The sequence below is a fragment of the Puma concolor genome, chromosome D3, assembly GCF_028749965.1.
Source record: "Puma concolor isolate L17-30 chromosome D3, mPumCon1.1.hap2, whole genome shotgun sequence".
NCBI lineage: Eukaryota > Metazoa > Chordata > Mammalia > Carnivora > Felidae > Puma > Puma concolor.
In genome coordinates this window covers 1,310,138-1,329,594 of record NC_141678.1, presented here as the reverse complement: position 1 = coordinate 1,329,594, position 19,457 = coordinate 1,310,138, and the positions used below count along the sequence as shown (strand labels likewise).

The window sequence follows — 19,457 nt, the reverse complement described above, 5'->3', positions numbered from 1 at the left end:
AGCCGCCGTGGCCCATCCCTGTTCCGTGGCCCGGGAGCCTATGGATCCCATGCAGGAGGGTGGGACCCTGGACGGCCAGTGGGGTGGTGGGGACAGAGGAGAAAGTCCCTGTGCCCTACGAGGCGGGGCTGAGGGGACCGGGAGGGTGCTCCTGCGAGCCGGGCCCTGGGGCCACCACCCTGGTGACACCCAGCACGGGGCGGGACGCAGTCTCAGTGGACGCTGTCCCCCCAACCCTCTGGTCCCCCGGGCCGGGGAGCAGTCCTGTCCCCCAGGGGCCAGGTCCGGGCTTGCGTGGAGAGGCCCCCCTCCCGCCTGGCCCGGCGGCTGCCACATCCTCCCAAGTCCTCACGCTTACGCTTTACCATGAGGCCACGACAGGGCCACAGCAGTGGCTCCCGGTCGTGAAGGTCGAGGTGGCCGCTGATCAACAGAGCAGACCCTGCTGGGTGGAGACGGGCTTTGGGCAGTTCCAGGACGGGGCTCCGGACGGAGGGTCAGCCCAACCCGGCGGAAAGGCCCAGATGGAGAGGCCCCGGGGGAGCCGCGAGCCGGGCAGATGGGGCGTCCCAGCCGCCTCACCGCGGAGACGGCAGCGGGGGCAGCAGAGAGCGTTCAGCCCCTTTGTCTGGGGAGTGAATGCAGTGACCTGGGGCAGTTTCAAAGCCCCGTTTGGGTAGAAGCGTCTCTTGTGAGATGATGGGCTTTTAATGATCACCTTTGACCCTGTCAGCTCAGTGACTAAATGTATGAGACAGAGAGAGAGAGAGAGACTGGCAGACAGAGAGACAGACAGACACAGAAACAGAGAGAGACAGGGAGAGACAGAGAAAGGGACAGAGACACGGAGACAGACAGAGACAGACGCAGAAGGAGAGATGGGGTGGAAAAGAGACAGGGATGGAGAGACAGAGACAGACAAGAAAGAGGGGGCAGCACGAGGACTGTCTTCAGGAGGCTCAGGGCACCTGGCAGGCCCCCTGCCCTCTGGTCCCGGGAGGTGGGGTCTTGCACGTTAGTATTTCCTTCCTCCGCACAGACAGGGAACCAAGGCGGAGAGAAGGGGGGAGGGAGGGAGGGGAAGGGGCGGGTGTCCGCTCTGTGACACGGAGCCCTCGGACCAAGTGAGGGCGTCTGACCCACTGAGGGGCCAGCGTGAGAAGAGCTGGGGGGGTGAGGCCGGGGATGCACTCGGCCACGCCCCCCCAGCTTCGTCCCAGTGTTTACAGACCTGAAGTGCCTCTAGCAGTTGGTAAGTGGGTGCCCCATAAGTGCCCCGCATCTGTCACGTGGGAAACAAAGGCCACAGTTTCCTTACAGCCCATGAGTCCGTAAAACAGGCAGAGTGACCTTCTTCTAGGGGATCAGCTGCCTCCGTGATGACACTTTGGTCGGGCAATCTTAGCCCCGACCCCCCAGGATCCTGTAAACTCTCCTTTAACATATAGATATTCCTTTGGAAACTTCCTTTATCTCTACTCCCCAAGACATAGGTTGGCAATCATCCTTCAAGCATATGGTGCCCCTGATGTACGTCGGAAGGGCCTCATGAGTAAGGTCTTACGAGGCAGTGATAAATGACCTTTCCTAACAGCAACGAGCCCATCAGGGTCCTGGAAACCTTGCTTCCAAATTCCTCAGGGGCATCTCGGTGGCTCAGTCGGTTAAGCATCTGACTTTGGCTCAGGTCACGATCTCACAGTTTGTGGGTTCAGGCCCCGCCTCGGGCTCTGTGCTGACAGCTCGGAGCCTGGAACTTGCTTCGGGTTCTGTGTCTCCCTCTCTCTCTGCCCCTCTCCTGCTCATGCTCTGTCTTCTCTCTGTCTCTTTCAAAAATAAATAAGCATTTAAAAAACTTTCAAATCCCTTAGAGATTTACATTATGCCTAACCACCCCCAGCCTGAACGCATGTGATCGGTCACCCCTCACGGCCCCAGTGCCCCTCACCCTCCCCACGGGTCCTGCCCCGGGCTTCACTAAAAACCAAAGACGTCTCAGGAATTCTTCCGGACTCCCACCAGTCCCAAACCCCATCACCTGCATGTCTCCTAAGCCGCCCCCACAGGCCCCCCAGGCCCCGTGTCTAAGGGGTGAAGCCTGGCAAAGCTGAGTGGGGGGAGGGGTGGAATCGCTGTGTGCTTCTCGCCAGAGCAGCAACTCCATGCCAGAATGTGGCCCAAGGTCCAGACATTCCTTGAGAAGCTTCCAAATATTTAAACACTGCTTCAGACTGAAACAGAACAAACACAACAACCCTCTGTGGACTCTGACCCATCCCAGAGTAAATACAAAATTTGGGGAGAGAATTTACAGGTAGATGTCTCTACTCCAAGTCCGCCTCTGTCCTTGCGTCGGTGGCATAGCGGTGAGTCCACACCCGCCAAGTTCTGCAAACCGACCTCAAAGGTTTCTCAGGACCCAGACTCCACCGTGGGGTACCTGGGTATTCTGGGTGGGCTGCGTGGGGGCCGGGCCTCCGGAGACCGTGACCAGGGAGTTCTCGGGTGGGTTTCGTCCCAGTAAAACCCCACTCGCTCAGATGACCCTAACGCAGGGCTCGCAGGGAGGAGGGCAGAGCCCGGCCAGCCCAGGAGACAAGGTGTACGGAGCACGTAGAGAAAACAGGATCCAGGTGAGGCTTAACTCCGCGTGAACAAACCGCGTCCCCGGCCACCAGAACCAGCACCCGCCAGCCATCATTTATATGCTAATCAGTCTCTCACAGCCTGAGGGCCTCAGCCGTGCCAGATTCCCTCCCTCCAGCCCTTCTGCGTCTGGTGGCTGTACTTGGACTCTGCAAGCCCCCGCTACTCAGAGGTTCCCGATTCAGCCCACCCCCCACCCTCTGCGAGGCCAGCCTGGCTGGGGGTCACTATCACACACACCCGCCTCTCCGCCCTTGAGGCAGGAGGACAGTGGTTCCCAGAAACCTCCGCCCACGGTGGGGCGTGGGACTCTCCTCTGTCCCTTCTCGGGGCGCGCCCAGGGACAGTGAGAAGGGCCGAGACTCAGGCCTTCCCTGGGTTCTGAGGCGCCCCAGTGTCTCTCTGCTGGAGCCCCCGCTTTGAAACGTGGTCAAAAACACCACTGAAAAGCTTTCAGTGCTGAGGCTGCAGAGTGCTAGCCTGAGGGAAAACTGCTTTGTTTGGCCCGCTTTCTCTGACTTAAAAAAAGGTGTGTGGGGGAGGGGAGGATCACACTGAAACCAGACTGCCAGCTGCCCGCCCCAAGCCCCTGCGCTGGGGCCCCTGCAGGGCCCGGAAGGTCCTCTTCTAGAGGAAGACACCCTCCAGCCCCAAGGCGTCCCCTTCCAGCACCGAGGGGACCTCCTGTGCATCACATGCCTGGCCCCTGTAGACACCCGGGTTTAATGCTCCTGACTTAGAGGAAAAGACAATTTGAGGGACCCCTGTAACAATCAGGCTGTTCCAGGAAGATGTAAGGACAGCGAGCCAGTCCACAAAGCGCCTGCTCCGTGTGGAAAGAAATCACTCAGGGGTCGGGCTCTGCCGAAGAAAGCGTTTTACTGTTCTATTTCTGTCCCTGATTTGGAGAAGAGTTTTGGGTGTAGTACGGGCTCGTTTGAGGATGCCCTTGGACAAGGGCGGTTTGAGGCCGCCATTTCGACGCGGTCCTTTTCAGGCTCATTTGACAGACAGGAAAGCCTGTCACTTGGCAACAGAAGGAGCCACTCAAAGCTACCACACCTGTTTCACAAACTGCCGGTGCGCCCCCACACGCTGAAGCGATCATATGTGCCTCTAAATCAAATTCCCCAGCAACATCCGGGGCCAGATGCTTTCTGCAGTGGTGCTGGCCACAGAGGCGGCACGAACAGGTGTTCACCGACTCATCCCTACACGGACCCTTGGTCCCACCCCATCCCTGGCCCTGGTTTCCAATCTCGACACTCCGCCGGGCTCCCGCAGCGCAAAGATGACGTCAGCCGCCCTGATCGGCATCGGGGTCGCCTGGGTATGCCTCCAACACGTCACTGGGGAGATGCCCAGTGACAACACGGCCTGGGCCAGATTGGCACGCCCCGTGGAACAGACTGGCACTATGAACTCGAGCTGAATACCCTGGAACCCACCAATTCCACCCCGAGGCAAATACCAGCGTAAACATGTGCAAACAGGCACGCGCAAGCACAGTCACGGCCCCACTCTCCGAAATAGTCCCTAAAGGAAACTACTCGAATGCCCATAAACGGTAGAGTAGGTGAACACACGATGGCGTTATCACAACCGGATATTATTCAGCAACGAGAATGAGCGAACTGGACGAGAACACTCCATGTTACAGACGACTTGACTTGCCAACCTGCTGGCGAACGAGCCCCCAGATCCAGAAGAGCACAGACTAGACAGTTCCATTCATCTAAAGTATAAAAAACAGGCATGATAAAAATCGGGGTGATAGTTGATGTTAAGAAGAAAACAAATCAGTATATCATGGTATATGGAAAATATCGTAATTTTTAAAATGCTTGTATTTATTTATTTTTGAGAGAGAAAGAGAGCAAGCAGGGGAGGGGCAGAGAGAGAGAGAGAGAGGAGAAAGAGAGACAGAGAATTCCACAGGCTCCGTGCTGACAGCAGCAGGCCTGACTCGGGGGCTTGAACTCACAAACTGCGAGATCATCACCTGGGCTGAAATCAAGAGTCAGATGCCCAACCAACTGAGCCATCCAGGCGCCCTGAAAATACCGTAATTTTTAAATGGGCAAAAGATTTTACAGACACTTCACCTGAGAATGTACCTGAACGGCCGGTAAGCACAGGAAAAGCACCTCAGCATTATTAGTCAACAGGGAAACGCAAATCGAAACCAGTCACCCTGCGACCAAGATGCTCTTTGCCACGGGCATAATGGCAGAGGCAGGTGGCCAGCCGGTGTCCACAGTGAGCTACACACCCACAAAATGGCTAAACCCGACAGGACTGAGCACACCATGTGCTGTGGGATGTAAAATGGTACAGCCATTTGGAAAAGTTTGGCAGTTCCCGAGAAAGTTCAATATAGTCACCAGACGCATGAATTTCCTAGGGCTGCTGTTAACAAATGACCACCAACTCAGTGGCTCAACGCAACACGAACTTTCTTTCTTGTAGTTCTGGGGATCAGAAGTCCAAAATGAGTCTTTAAAGGGCTAACAGCAGGTGTGGGCGGGGCTGGTTCCATCCGAGCCTCGGGAGGATCCTTTCTTGCCTCCCACTTTCTAGAGGTCACCACGTCACCCAAATCTGCGTCCCTATTCCCACAGTCTTCTCCCCTGACTTGGCCACTCCAACCTCTCTCTCATAAGGACACTGAGCCCACCCAGATAATCCAGGATGACCTCCTCATCTCTAGACCCTTAATTTAACCACGTCTGCAAAGTCCCTTCGGCCACACGAGGCCATGCTCACGGTGTGTGTGCCGATGCACTGGCACGTTTAACAGGAAAGATGTGGCGGGCGTTCAAGACAACGGAAGATACGGGCAGCTGTGACCAGGCATGGATGGACGGTAACCACGCACCTGCTCCTTAAGGCCCACAGCGCACCTCAGGCCCAGGTGAGGGCTGACCCCAAATGTATCGCGATGGCTCCACCGAGATGATGGTTCACGAATCACTCATTCTCCAGAGCTCAGCCCGAATAGAACACCCATCGGTGAGTGAAACGATGCCCGGGAACAATTTGGTAAGGAGTAAAATACAGGGTCTCATATTTTTATTTTTTTAGTTCATTCCTTTATTTTGAGAGCGAGGTGGGGGGAGCAGAGAGAGAATCCCGGGCAGGCTCCGCAGAGCCTGACGTGGGGCTCGAACTCCCAAACTGTGAGATCATGTCCTGAGCTGAAATCGAGTCGGACACTTAATCGATTGAGCCACCCAGGCGCCCCCATAGTCTCATATTTTTAAACAGTGAATCCATACAGTTGGGAAGTGAAGGTGACCGAAGCGTCGGGAATAACACAGCTGAGCCGCACCAGAGCCACGAGCCACCTGCCCAGTCCAGCTACCGGCACAGGAAGGGCCCGTTTCGCGCTTGCAACGACCGGTGGGAAAGAATACGCTTCCCCATGACGGTTCGGAGCCTCTCACCCGGAAAACTAGATTTCAAAGAGAGGAGAGGTCCTGGGTGAAGGGATATATCACGTATGAAACCAGCCAGAAAAGGGGGGAAATGGGACACTGTGCTGCTTACTCTGGGGTTTTACTTTGGTGGTTGTTTCTGGACCCAGCAAACGGTGCTCGTGGAGAGAAAGGAAAAATAAGATCTCTCGGTTTGGTGTCCGGGGAGTTGGTATTAATTGTCACGTTGAAAGAGTGCTTTCTCTTCCTGGGCTTTCAAAGCTTCTGAAAACAACACAAGGGGAGAAGCCTGGGGAGGAAGATGGAGAACCGATTATTAAGGGCTAAGTGTGTGACAGGTCTTTTGTCTTTACAAGACATCACCAGCCGATGCACACGCTACAGTGTTTGGCACAGCCCCATTTCGTCTTCAAACCAGGTTGTTATAATACTGGCTTGAAGGAAGCCTGAGCCACACTGCGACCAAGATGCTCTATGCCATGGGCATAATGGCAGAGGCAGGTGGCCAGCTCGTGTCCATGGCTTCGGTTTGAGAAAACATCCCCCTCCCTGTGCAACATTCCAACTGAAGGGGCTTTTTATTTTTTTTTAATGTTTATTTTTGAGGGAGAAAGAGAGACAGAGAAACAGAGAGAGACGGGCACGAGCAGGGGAGGGGCAGAGAGCGAGGAGACAGAATCCAAAGCAGGCTCCAGGCTCTGAGCTGTCCAAACAGAGCCCGATGCAGGGCTCGAACTCACGAACCGTGAGATCATGACTTGAACCAAAGTCAGACGCTTAACCGACTGAGCGAACAAGGTGCCCCTTGAACAGGCGTTTTAGACGTCTGTCTCCCAGCATGAGCCTCCCAGAGACAGAGGGGCACAGAGGACATGGGTAGGAGAGCTGCCTGCGTGGGGAGAGGCAGAGGCCCCGGGGCAGGCCCCCAGCAATCTGCAGCCTCCGACAGGACGACAGGCTGATGAACATCTCTGTGAGACTTAGTTCAAGTAGCATCTTCTTCAGGAAGAGGCCGTTAAGAAACAAAATTCGGGGTCTATCCACCAAGAAGACCTAACAATTGTAAACATTTATGCTCCAAATGTGAAAGCACACAAATATGTAAATCAATTAATCACAAACATAAAGAAACTCCTTGATAATAATACCATACTAGTAGGGGACTTCAACACCCCACTCACAGCAAAGGACAGATCATCTAATCAGAAAATCAACAAGGAAACAATGGCTTTGAATGACACACTGGAGCAGATGGACTTAACAGATATATTCAGAACATTTCATCCTAAAGCAGCAGAATATACATTCTTCTCCAGTGCACATGGAACGTTCTCCAGAATAGACCACATACTGGGACACAAATCAGCCCTAAGTAAGCACAAAAAGATCAAGATCATACCATGCGTATTTTCAGACCAGAATGCTATGAAACTCAAAATCAACCACAAGAAAAAACTGGAAAGGTAACAAATACTTGGAGACTAAAGAACATCCTACTATAGAATGAATGGGCTAACCAAGAAGTTAGAGAGGAAATTAAAAAGTATATGGAAGTCAATGAAAATGATAACACCACAGCCCCAAACCTCTGGGAAACAGCAAAGGTGGTCACAAGAGGAAAGTACATAGCAATCCAGGCCTTCCTAAAGAAGGAAGAAAGGTCTCAGATACACAACCTAACCTTACACTTTAAAAAGATGGAAAAAAACCCAGCAAATAAAACCCCAAACCAGCAGAAGACAGGAAATAATAAAGATTAGAGAAGAAATTAATGCTCTTGAAACCAAAAAACAAACAAACAAACAAAACCCCAGTAGAACAGATCAATGAAACCAGAAGCTAGTTTTTTGAAAGAATTAACAAAATTGATAAACCACTAGCTAGTTGATCAAAAAGAAAAAGGAAAGGACCCAAATAAATAAAATCAAGAATGAAAGAGGGGAGATCACAACCAACACAGAAATAAAACCAATAATAAGAGAATATTATGAGCAATTATATGACAATAAAGTGGGCAATCTGGAAAAATGGACAAATTCCTAGAAACATATACACTACCAAAACTGAAACAGGAAGAAATAGAAAATTTGACCGGACCCATAACCAGTAAGGAAATAGAATTAGTAATAAAAAATCTCCCAAAAAACAAGAGTCCAGGGCCACACGGCTTTCCAGGGGAATTCTATCAAACATTTAAGGAAGAGTTAACACCTATTCTCTTGAAGCTGTTTCAAAAAACAGAAATGGAAGGAAAACTTCCAAACTCTTTCTATGAAGCCAGCATTACCTTGATTCCAAAACCAGACAGAGACCCCACTAAAAAGGAGAACTATAGACCAATTTCCCTGATGAACATGGAGGCAAAAATCCTCAACAAGGTATTAGCCAACCGGCTCCAACAATATATTAAAAAAATTATTCACCACGACCAAGTGGGATTTATACCTGGAATGCAAGGCTGGTTCAATATCCGCAAAACAATCAATGTGATTCATCACATCAATAAAAGAAAGGACAAGAACCACATGATCCTCTCAATAGATGCAGAGAAAGCATTTGACAAAATACAGCTCCTTTCTTGATAAAAACCCTCAAGAAAGTAGGGATAGAAGGAGCATACCTTGAGATCAAAAAAGCCATATATGAAAGACCTGGTGCTAATATCTTCCTCAATGGGGAAAAACTGAGAGCTTTCCCCCTAAAGTCAGGAACAAGACAGGGATGTTCACTCTCGCCACTGTTATTCAACCTAGTATTGGAAGCCTTAGCCTTTGCAATCAGACAACACAAAGAAATAAAAGGCATCCAAATCAGCCAGGAGGAAGTCAAACTTTCACTCTTCGTAGATGACATGGTACTCTATATGGAAAACCCAAAGGATTCCACCAAAAAACTGCTAGAACTGATCCATGAATTCAGCAAAGTGGCAGGATATAAAATCAATGCATCCTATAATCATTGGATGGAAATGATTGCATTCCTATACACCAACAATGAAGCAACAGAAAGAAAAATCAAGGAATCGATCCCATTTACAGTTGCACCAAAAACCATAAAATACCTAGGAATAAATCTAACCAAAGAGGTGAAAAATCTACACACTGAAAACTATAGAAAGCTTATGAAAGAAATTGAAGAAGACACAAAAAAATGGAAAAATATTCCATGCTCCTGGATAGGAAGAACAAATATTGTTAAAATGTCAATACTACCCAAAGAAATCTACATATTCAATGCAATCCCTATCAAAATAACACCAGCATTCTTCACACAGCTACAGCAAACAATCCTACGATGTGTATGGAACCAGAAAAGACCCTGAATAGCCAAAGCAATCTTGAAAAAGAAAACCATAGCAGGAGGCATCACAATCCCAGACGTCAAGCTGTATTACAAAGCTGTCATCATCAAGACAGTATGGTACTGGCACAAGAAGAGACACTCAGATCAATGGAACAGAATAGAGGACCCAGAAATGGACCCACAAATGTATGGCCAACTCATCTTTGACAAAGCGGGAAAGAATATCCAATGGAATAAAGACAGTCTCTTCACCAAGTGGTGCTGGGAAAACTGGACAGCGACATGCAGAAGAATGAACCTGGACCACTTTCTTACACCATACACAAAAATAAACTCAAAATGGTTGAAAGACCTCAATGTAAGACAGGAAGCCATCAAAATCCTCAAGGAGAAACCAGGCAAAAACCTCTTTCACCTCTGCCGCAGCAACTTCTTACTCAACACGTCTCCAGAGGAAGATGTGCAAAAGCAAAAGCAAAAATGAACTACTGGGACCTCATCAAGATAAAAAGCTTCTGCACAGCAAAGGAAACAATCAGCAAAACTAAAGGGCAACCGACAGAATGGAAAACATATTTGCAAACGACATATCAGATAAAGGGTTAGTATCCAAAATCTATAAAGAACTTATCAAACTCAACACCCAAAAAACAAATAATCCAGTAAAGAAATGGGCAAAAGACATGAACAGACACTTCTCCAAGGAAGACATCCAGATGGCCAACCGACACATGAAAAAATGCTCAACATCACTCATCATCAGGGAAATACAAATCAAAACCACAATGAGGTAGCACCTCACATCTGTCAGAATGGCTAACATTAACAACTCAGGCCAACAACAGATGTCGGCAAGGATGCAGAGAGGCTCTCTTTTGCATCGTTGGTGGGAATGCCAGCTGGTGCAGCCACTCTGGAAAACAGTATGGAGGTTCCTCAAAAAGTTACAAATAGAACTACCCTACGACCCAGCAATTGCACTACTAGGTATTTAAACCAAGGATACAAAAATGCTGACTCGAAGGGGCACATGCACCCCAATATTTATAGCAGCACTATCGACAATAGCCAAAGTATGGAAAGAGCCCAAATGTCCATCGATGGATGAATGGATAAAGAAGATGTGGTATACAGATACAATGGAGTATTCCTCGGCGATAAAAAAGAATGAAATCTTGCCATTTGCAACTACGTGGATGGAACTGGAGGGTATTATGCTAAGTGAAATTAGTCAGTCAGAGAAAGACAAATATCATATGATTTCACTCATGAGGACTTCGAGACACAGAAGTGATGAACATAAGGGAAGGGAAACAAAAATAATATAAAAACAGGGAGGGGGACAAAACAGAAGACTCTTAAATATGGAGAACAAACTGAGGTTTACTGGAACCTGGTGGGAAGGGCATGGGCTAAATGGGTAAAGGGCATTAAGGAACCTGCTCCTGAAATCATTGTCGCACTATATGCTAACTTGGATGTAAATTAAAAAAATAAATTAAAAAATAAAAAAATTTTTAAAAAGAAACAAAATTCAACCGACCACATTTTAAAGATCCTTCTGCCTCTCTTCAATAATTCAGGATCGGTGGCATCCAGCCAGCAGACAGACGGGCTCCGAGAAGCCATGCGCAGACTCCCGCAGGCAGAAGGGGGCCGGAACAAGGCAGTCACCCAACACGGAAACGCAGGGTGGTCATCGCATCTGTTACTTTCCTTCAGGAGACGGCAGGGTTCCATCGGTCAGACCATGTAACTAGTGCCCACCGGGCGACTCCTGACTGACTGGTAAGAGTCCATTACTGGGAGACCCAAAACTGTGACTGTCTTGGTCTGGTGACGCCAGGCTTAGCCTGTGACTCTACCTGAGCTTCTACTCTACCTGGCTTCTTTGTCACGGGGCCTCGAGGACGAAGTGGGCAACACGCGTGCTCGGGGGTGCCTGTGTCCCCACACCCATTGTCGCCCTCTGCTCAGGGTCCCAGAAGGCTCCTCCTGCAAGTTGTCTCCGGGCTCGGGGCTGCTGGCTCCCACCTCGGTCCGGCCGGGCACTGGAGGCTGGGAGGAGGGAAGCCCGAGTGTTTCTGTCCTCGGTTTTGGAAGCATCTCTGGCGTCATCTTCAGCTTCCTCCTGGGGCCAGCTCTCCGAGCCCCTCCTTCGGTCCCAGCCTCCAGCTCTGGCCCCCAACGGGCTGCGATGACGCCACCAGGGACCTGTTCCTCCAGCCCAGAGGGTGGTGGGGGCTCTGGGCTGCCTTGCCTAGTCTGCGGCTCTTCCTAGGCCATTATTATTTGTTCAGGCGGGAAGCTTCCCTCTGCGGAACCACCTCTGTGTTCCCGATCGAACCGTGACTGATAAAGTGCTCAACGAGGGTGAGCTGTTATTTTTAAACACAGCATTTTCAGGCTCACACATTCTACGCCCCTTTGCAGTAATAACGTGTTTACAGGTCTTCCCCTACCACCTGGTGACACATTCAGTAGGAATGAAGTAAAACGGAGCTGTTGTGGCTGGCTGGGCCACCTAATACCTTCTCTGTTAGTAAGAGGATCTTCAGTGCATCTCCCTGAAACCCAGCGCTCTCCCGTCTCTCCTGCTCCTGGAGGACCTCACTCAGTTGTAGAGACGGGAAAACTTTTGTGCACACCGGGAACAGACAAGGGGACACAGCGCTCGCGGGTTCTGCCTTGGAGTAGAGGAGCTCACAGGACGAGGGGAGAGAGATAAAGAACGGAACAAGGGCCAGGAAGAACACGCTAGGATTGAGAAGAAAGTGGGCATCGTTTACAGACCACATGATCGTCTACGTCAGAAATCCAAACCGATCTACAGATAAATCATGGAGAATAATGAAACTGAGCAAGGCAGCCGAACACAAAATCGGCTTTTAAAGACTGTATTCCTAGCAACAAACAATTTGCAAGTGAGGGGCCTAACAGCATCAAGGAGTGAAGTATCCAGGAATAAATCTAATTTTTTTAACATTTATTTATTATTGAGAGACAGAGACAGAGCACAAGCGGGGGAGGGGCAGAGAGGGTGAGACAGAGAACCAGAAGCAGGCTCCAGACTCGAGCTGTCAGCACAGAGCCCGACGTGGGGTTTGAACCCGTGAACCGTGAGATCATGACCTGAGCTGAAGTCGGACGCTTAACCGACTGAACCACCCAGGCACCCCAATCTAGGAATAAATCTAACATGCAAAAGATCTTTGCGGAGAAACCGAGAAAACTTTTGAGACTTTTTGAAAGATTTCTGCCTAGTAAACCGGAGAAGCAAATACCGCAGAGGCCTCAACTCTCCCCAGCAATCCCAACGTAAACAGACATAGGCTTCTGGGAAGAGCTGATGCGAAGATTCACTTGGAAATGCAAAGAGACAACCTCAAGATCTTCTCTTCATGCGTTCGTGCTGGTTAGGAGCCCCTAAGCCGATTTCACGAGCAGCAGCAGACTGCACGGCAACCCACCGTTCAAAAACCAGGGAGCCCATTCAACACCTGCCTCCCCCCCCCCCCCCGCCCCGCCCCAGGCACACAGGCTTCAGTGCTTTCGTTTGAAAACACACTTGGGGCCAAACGGACATCCTGGAGCATCAGTCCTAAGATCTCCAGCAGTCTTCTGAAGGACAGAGTACTGTCCTGCCCCCATTTTATAGAAAAGAGAGGCTCAGAAAGGGAACAAGACTATCTCAAAATTCCGCTGTAACTGAGAGTTAGGAATGCAACCCAGGCCTTCGGAATCCCATGCCAGGCTGAGAAAGCCATCTGCACAGGGTCTGGAGGTTCTTCCAGAATCCTCTTGAGGTGAAAGGAGGAGTGGAGTTTGGCTAGGAGCATTGGGCTTTCCTCTGCTCTCTGAACCCAAGGGAAAGCTCAAAGCAAACCCAGAGTCCCCGAGTCCCAGCACTTGCCTGGACCAACCAGGCGGGACTTACCAAATAACTGAGAGCCATGGTAGGCCCCCCTCAGTGGCAGCAGGGCACCCTGTGGAGCCAGATAGAATGATGGCTCGCTCACGTTCATTCTACTGCGTGCGGGTGCTACCCCAGGCCGTGGGGATGCCTAGGTGAACCCACAAACCTCAGCTTTCCTGAAGCTAACGGGGGAGGGGGTGGGTGCTGCATACAGGAGGTGATGGGGGGTGGTGGCGTGGGCACCCCAAAGGCAGATCGGCAGGACCGAGCAGCGCGAGACACTCTAGCGGGGACACCTACAGCCCGGCTGAGAACGGGACAGAACTGAGCCCTGGATGGGGAGGCTGCCACATAAAAAGCACGAAGAGTGACACCCCCAAAGATATCACAAGGGCAAAGGCCCTGAGGTGGGAACTGCTTGTGGCTTAATTTTTAAAACCCTAGTAAGGTTTGGATGCGCTATGTCAACGTTACTAGCAGAAAGACTTGTCACTGGTTTGTGCAGAAGAGATGCGGGTGCGGGAGAAGAACGTCCACGTCACTGCCAGCATCAGCCCCAGTGCAGAGAGGGCTCTGGGCCCCAAGGCAACGCTTCTGCACGGCAGCCGCTGACAGTCTAGGGTGCACCAGAAGGAGCCACTCTCCTAATGAAAACACAGGCGGTAAAACCGAGGCCCCGGAGTTAGCTCCTCGGCGGCCACCCCGCATCCAGGTGGCTGGTCTCCGAGAAGCGGGCTCCGTCCACCAACCCCGACCACTTTTCTCCCACACGAGTCCACACAAAATCCGGTTACTGCGAGGGGCTTCACGGCCTACTAGGCCCTGTGGTATCCGCTGAGGGCACCTTCCGAAGGAGGCGGGATGAGTGAGGGTCCGGGTCTCCAGGACCGAGAAGTGACCAGAACCTCAGAAAGGTGAAGCGATCGCCCTGGACAGGACCTGGCCCAGGCCCTTCTTCAGACTCCCCCTGCCCCCGGACCCCCAGGCCTGGGCCCCGAGCTGCCTGGCGCCCCCAGGCCCTTGACCCCCGAGCTCCCCGCACCCCTCCCCCCCACCCAGGCCCTTGACCCCGGAGCTCCCCGCACCTCCCCCCTCCCCCAGGCCCTAGCCCCCAATCCCCCAGGCCCTAGACCCCGAGCTCCCCGGCCCCCAGCCCTTCGCCTCAAGAGCTCCACAGTCTCAGAATCCCCCCGTTCCCCGGGCCCCGAATCCCCCCGGCTCCCGACCCCCCAGACCCCTGCCCCGGTCGCAGCGGCCGGGACACCTCGCACAGACGCAGGGAGGGGCCGCCCCGCCGCGCCGCGCACTCGACCTGCGCAGCACCCACCCTCCTTCCGCCCAGCGCCCGCCGGCCTGATGCAGGTAGCGCGCAATCCGGCGCCGCGCTTTCGCCACTGCTCTGGACAATTGTTTGAGAAAACTAACGCTAAACATGCACTGTCCTCTGACCACATCAGCTCCCACCGTGGCGACGCCTCCGAATGCAAAAGGCTAAAGCCAAAATACTTTCTAGCGGTTCAAACGGCTCCGAGGGGTAGCGAATCTGCGGAAGCTGCTCGCCGGAAGTAGGGCTGCCCGTCGCCGGAAGTTGCGCTTCCTCCATTTTGTTGCCCGCTATGGCGGCGGTGTCGAGTTTGGGCCCGGGATGCGGCGCTTTTGACTGAGGGGGTAGGCCAGGCGGAGGCATTGGGGACATCCGCGCGGCGCAGAAGAGGACCAGCCTGGACGCCGGGGACGCTGTCATGTACGGCGCGAGCGGAGGCCGTGCCAAAACGGAGAGGAAAAGCGGCGCGAAGGAGGAGGCCGGACCCGGAGGTGCCGGCGGTGGGGGGAACCGAGTGGAGCTGCTGGTCTTCGGCTATGCCTGCAAGCTGTTCCGGGATGATGAGAGGGCCCTGGCCCAGGAACAGGGACAGCACCTCATCCCCTGGATGGGGGACCACAAGATCCTCATCGACAGGTCGGTTCCTCCCCCCACCCGTCGGTCCTCCCCTTCCCTCGCCCGCTTGATTTCGTCTGATGTTGACTTGATGGCCAGGACTAAAGAGGGTTTTGTGGAGCCAGCGGGGATCCGGGGGACCCCCTCCTCTGTCCTTCCATCCCCCTGGTTTTAGAGGGAGGGGGACGGTGAAACCTGCCCTAAGGCACTGGCTGGAGTTGGCATGCCGTGTCTGTCGCCGGAGGGATCGTCTCTGCTCCTGCAGCCCCTCGCGACCCCTCACCCCTGTCACTGGTTCCAGTTGGCCACTCCACGCGGTGGAAGCTGCCGGTGCCTTGGCCTCCCCCGACCCGCGTTGCCTTGGGGTCGTGCGCTGCCTCCCTACGCGCGGCGCTCCCAGAGCTCCGTGTGGTGGGAGGACACCCCGAAACGCCGCACACTGAGGCCGCGCGGTTAGAAAACTTCTCGGGCCCCCAGAGTGCGCCTCGAACCTCGTAAGCCCCCGGCGCCCTCCGTGGAGCGCCCGTATTTTGCCGGCGTGACATTTGACTCCATCAGCCTCCCCCCTCCCCCACCCCGTGATAATCTGAACTGGTTTGAGTGATTCAGACCAGAGGGTGAAGTTGCCAATCAGTTGGAAGCCAGTTGACTTCGTGCAGACACTGGCTTTGCTCCTAGAGGTTGTGTTCTTAGGGCTGGTTTCACGGTCTCTTAAAACCGAAGGGCGGAACTGGGATATAGATGTGTTTCTTTTCAAATCAAACCTGCTTTAGGTAATCTCCCCGGAGGGTGTTCAGCCACTTTGGGCAGAGGGGTACTGGGGTCGGGGACGTCTAAAGATGTTTGATTTGAAAAGGATGGCATTACATGGTGTAGGCCGTTTGCTCCCCTCTCCCCCCCATGTTTTCAGTCCCCCTCTCTTTCCTTCTCCTTCTTGGGGTTTTTGTTGGTTTGGTTTTTTTGTTTTGTTTTGTTTTGTTTTGTTTTTTGCCGGTTTGGCAACTCTGCTTCTGGGGCCCGGACTGAAAAGCTAAGGATGACCAGCCATTTAACTGTGGAATAGTCTCTCCGAGTGAAGGAAGCCCGTCGTTTGATTAAAGCTGGATTCTACAAAGCCCTGGAACGTGACTGTAGGGATGACCTGTGCGCTGGCCAAAAAATGGACACATTAATGACCAAATAGGCCTTTTTCCACCCCTGACATTTCCGTTTGGAGTTAGATCTAGGCAACAGTGACTCTTGAAGGGAGGGCTGCCGTATCGGTCCGGACGGGACACCTCGCCCTCTTCAAACACGTTGTGCCTTTAAACCGTAGTTTCTATTGAACGAGGTTGCCTGAGCTGTCAGGCAGCTTGCTTTTCCAAAGCGTTACTTGTGCTATTTGTTATGAAAATTCGGTCAACGGTGAAGTCTGAGCTCTTTAGGCAGTTTTCCTTATCGTTCTGTACGTGACTGGAGTTAGGCCTTCCGTGAACGGGGAGCAAACGCCACACATGTACATGTGTAATAGTTTCAAATAATGATCTACATTTGTAAGTTAAGGAGGTTTACATCAAAGTAAAAATAATTTTGCAATTTAATAAAATGCAATAACTTGGCTACTCTGGAATTTTGGCCTTTTTCTTATAAATGTCTTTTTTGTTCTGTTTTTTTAAGTACCTTTTGGTCCTCATTACAAAAGTCAGCGTTAAAAAATTAGGCAGACTTTTGTGTGTGCCTCTGTCTATTTTTTTGCAACTCTAAATCTGAGTGTTTCTGGCTCTCTTACCCTTTGATGTTGCATGTCGACAGCAGCTTCACTGAATTATTATGTTAAAAATATAGCAGAAAGTGCTCTTATTCCTAATTTGGCCAAAGTGCCTGTTGGTCCATGAAAGTAAACACGGATGTGTCTTCACGTACGTTGTTTCCTCGGGGAATAAAGTTTAGAAGAGAATAAGCCACACCTTCTCGTAGTTTTGCTCTGTTTCCGGTGAACCTCCTTAAACTGCATGTATATGTCACTGTTCCTATGTATGTGTGTCTCTCTATCACATAACCCAGCACTTATTTCCTCAGCCAAGTGGCTAGGGGGCGAGCCTAGCCAAGATTTTACCTCCAATGGACGCAAGTTTCTTTGGTGAAGATCTCTCCTGAGAGTTCGGGACTAGCAGAAAGAAGCGAGGAAATTTCGACCGTTGGGTTCTTACGGATAGGTATTTATGTATTCGGTTTGTGTGAATGTAAGCTATGATATTTGACTTTCCAGAAAATTTTTTTTTTTTTTTTTTTTTTTTTTTTTTGGCAAATGGCATTGAATGGTTGACCGAACCATAAACGGTAAGCTCTGCCAGTGACGTGGATACCCTTTATGCTATTAAAGGATCGTTTACCTTAATTATAAGTTTTATCATATTATACCAAGGAATTTAGACTTTGTTAAGATAACTTGAGTTTAAAAGTAGGTGAGATGTGATTAGCCAAATTAAATATAAACCCGAGAGGATTTTTCATGTTTGTTTCCATATTTTTATTTCTCTGTTTTAATCGGTAAGTATACATGTGTGAAACGTCGCACACACACCCATCTCGACGTTACCTTCTTTCCGTTGACCAGCTTGTTCATATTACAGATACGATGGGCGCGGTCACCTGCATGACCTTTCTGAGTACGATGCTGAGTACTCCACGTGGAACCGTGACTACCAGCTCTCTGAAGAGGAGGCACGAATAGATGCCGTGTGTGATGAGGAGAGGTATTTAGCCTTGCATACGGACTTGCTTGAGGCGGAGGCGAGGCAAGGTACTGCTCAGGACAAACTTACTTCAAAGCAACACACTTTAAAAAATTTTTTAAGTGTTTAAAATTTACTCCCATTCATTTTTTTATACTCACTCTTTCTGATATTATCTTGACAGTACCCAGTGGATTGGAAAAACAGGAGTCTTTGCGTTCTGAGAGGACCTCAGGATAGTTTATATATAGAGCCACAAAGAATTTTCCCAGCTTTTGAGGGCAGACTGGGATTTGAAAAAACAAAAACCAAACTCTTTAATTGTTCTTCTTTAACAGTATCGTATAAACTAAAATTGATGTTCTTGTCTCTGCCTTAATCTTTAATACGGTTCTTACTCCCCAAATTTCTCAGCAGGAAGAAACTTTCCACAAAAGACGCGTATCCTGCTGTCTGTGGTAAACGTGTACTGGCAAAAGTACATATTGATCGATATGAAGCGTGAATTTCTCAAAACGTTTTTGCCTCAAAAAGAGGTTGACAAAAGCGTGTTGTATGCTTTACTGACAGCCGCAACTTTAGAAATGTGTAAACTTTTTCTCCGTAAATTTCCGCCCTTGTTAACAAAACTCTCGTTTTTGTTCAAGAGGAAGAATACAAGCGGTTGAGTGAGGCACTGGCCGAGGACGGGAGCTACAACGCAGTGGGGTTCACTTACGGCAGTGATTACTACGACCCGTCGGAACCCACAGAGGAGGAGGAGCCTTCCAAACAGAGAGGTGAGAGGAGAGGGCTGGCCCGGTGGCACGCCGGTGGTGGCGCGTGGCCCGCGGAGCAGTCACGGCCAGGCAGTTGGGCCATCGCTGTGACGCCAAGCACCGTGGGGCTCCGTCTTAGGGTGAAACCGAGCGAGGAACTAGACACTGAGTGTCCGGGGCGGTGGAAAGTGCGTCCGGACTTGTCCGCGTTGGATCTCGTTGCCTTTTTGCTCACTTCTCTCTGACTCGGGTGACTGGCACTTGCTCAGCCTGGATCCTTCGTTTCTGAGCCGGTCACGAGTGCACTGACATTCGTAGGGATTCATTCTCAGGGCGTTAGAAGGACAAGCGCTCATGACCTTCACGTGAACCTGCTTCACAACCCCCCCCCCGCCATGACCGACCCCCCCCCCCACCCAAAATAATGACAAGTTCCAGTAGAAGGACGCCTGTAGAGTCACTTCCCCCCAAACGTGAAAGAGCGCAAGGTAGGCTCAGTAGGACCCGCAATATCCACTTAGCTTGGGGTTTTACAGTAATATTTATGTAAAATTGAAGATTTTAAAATCCTGCTTTTCTGGATTAATGCTGGGAACTTTGAATATAAAAAAAAAAAGTGCCGCTAAACACTCGGGACTCCTGTACTACAGACACAAATGTCCTTTGTCACTTCTGTCAGCCCTGAGTCATTTGGCCTCGTATGCTAATCACCTGTTAATTATCAGTGACAGTAACACTAACCAG

The 19,457-nt window shown here is 51.0% G+C and overlaps 1 protein-coding gene and 1 long non-coding RNA gene across 7 annotated transcripts in view; one reads left to right on the top strand and one right to left on the bottom strand.

Annotated features, from left to right (window-relative positions):
- Positions 1 to 5,701: 5,701 nt before the first annotated feature.
- LOC147575228 (uncharacterized) lies at positions 5,702 to 14,656 on the bottom strand. 5 transcript variants are annotated; one of them, XR_015242155.1, is made up of 5 exons: positions 13,777 to 14,304; positions 13,324 to 13,372; positions 10,930 to 11,102; positions 6,196 to 6,372; positions 5,702 to 6,100 (listed from the first exon to the last, which is right to left on the bottom strand). It is a non-coding gene; the product is annotated as an uncharacterized LOC147575228 (long non-coding RNA). The 5 variants fall into 5 exon arrangements; XR_015242156.1 differs by lacking the exons at positions 13,324 to 13,372; positions 13,777 to 14,304 and adding an exon at positions 14,630 to 14,656; XR_015242153.1 differs by having other exon boundaries at positions 13,324 to 14,302.
- Positions 14,657 to 14,899: 243 nt separating this feature from the next.
- Positions 14,900 to 19,457, top strand: part of SFSWAP (splicing factor SWAP) — a 69,471-nt gene continuing 64,913 nt past the window's right edge. The window contains exons 1-3 of one of the 2 annotated variants that reach the window (XM_086681400.1): positions 14,900 to 15,262; positions 17,854 to 18,023; positions 18,603 to 18,734. In XM_086681400.1, the coding sequence (XP_086537526.1) occupies positions 15,045 to 15,262; positions 17,854 to 18,023; positions 18,603 to 18,734 (520 nt within the window). In that variant the 5' untranslated portion in view covers positions 14,900 to 15,044. The remainder of the gene's footprint in view (positions 15,263 to 17,853; positions 18,024 to 18,602; positions 18,735 to 19,457) is intronic. The other variant, XM_086681401.1, reaches the window with a different exon arrangement.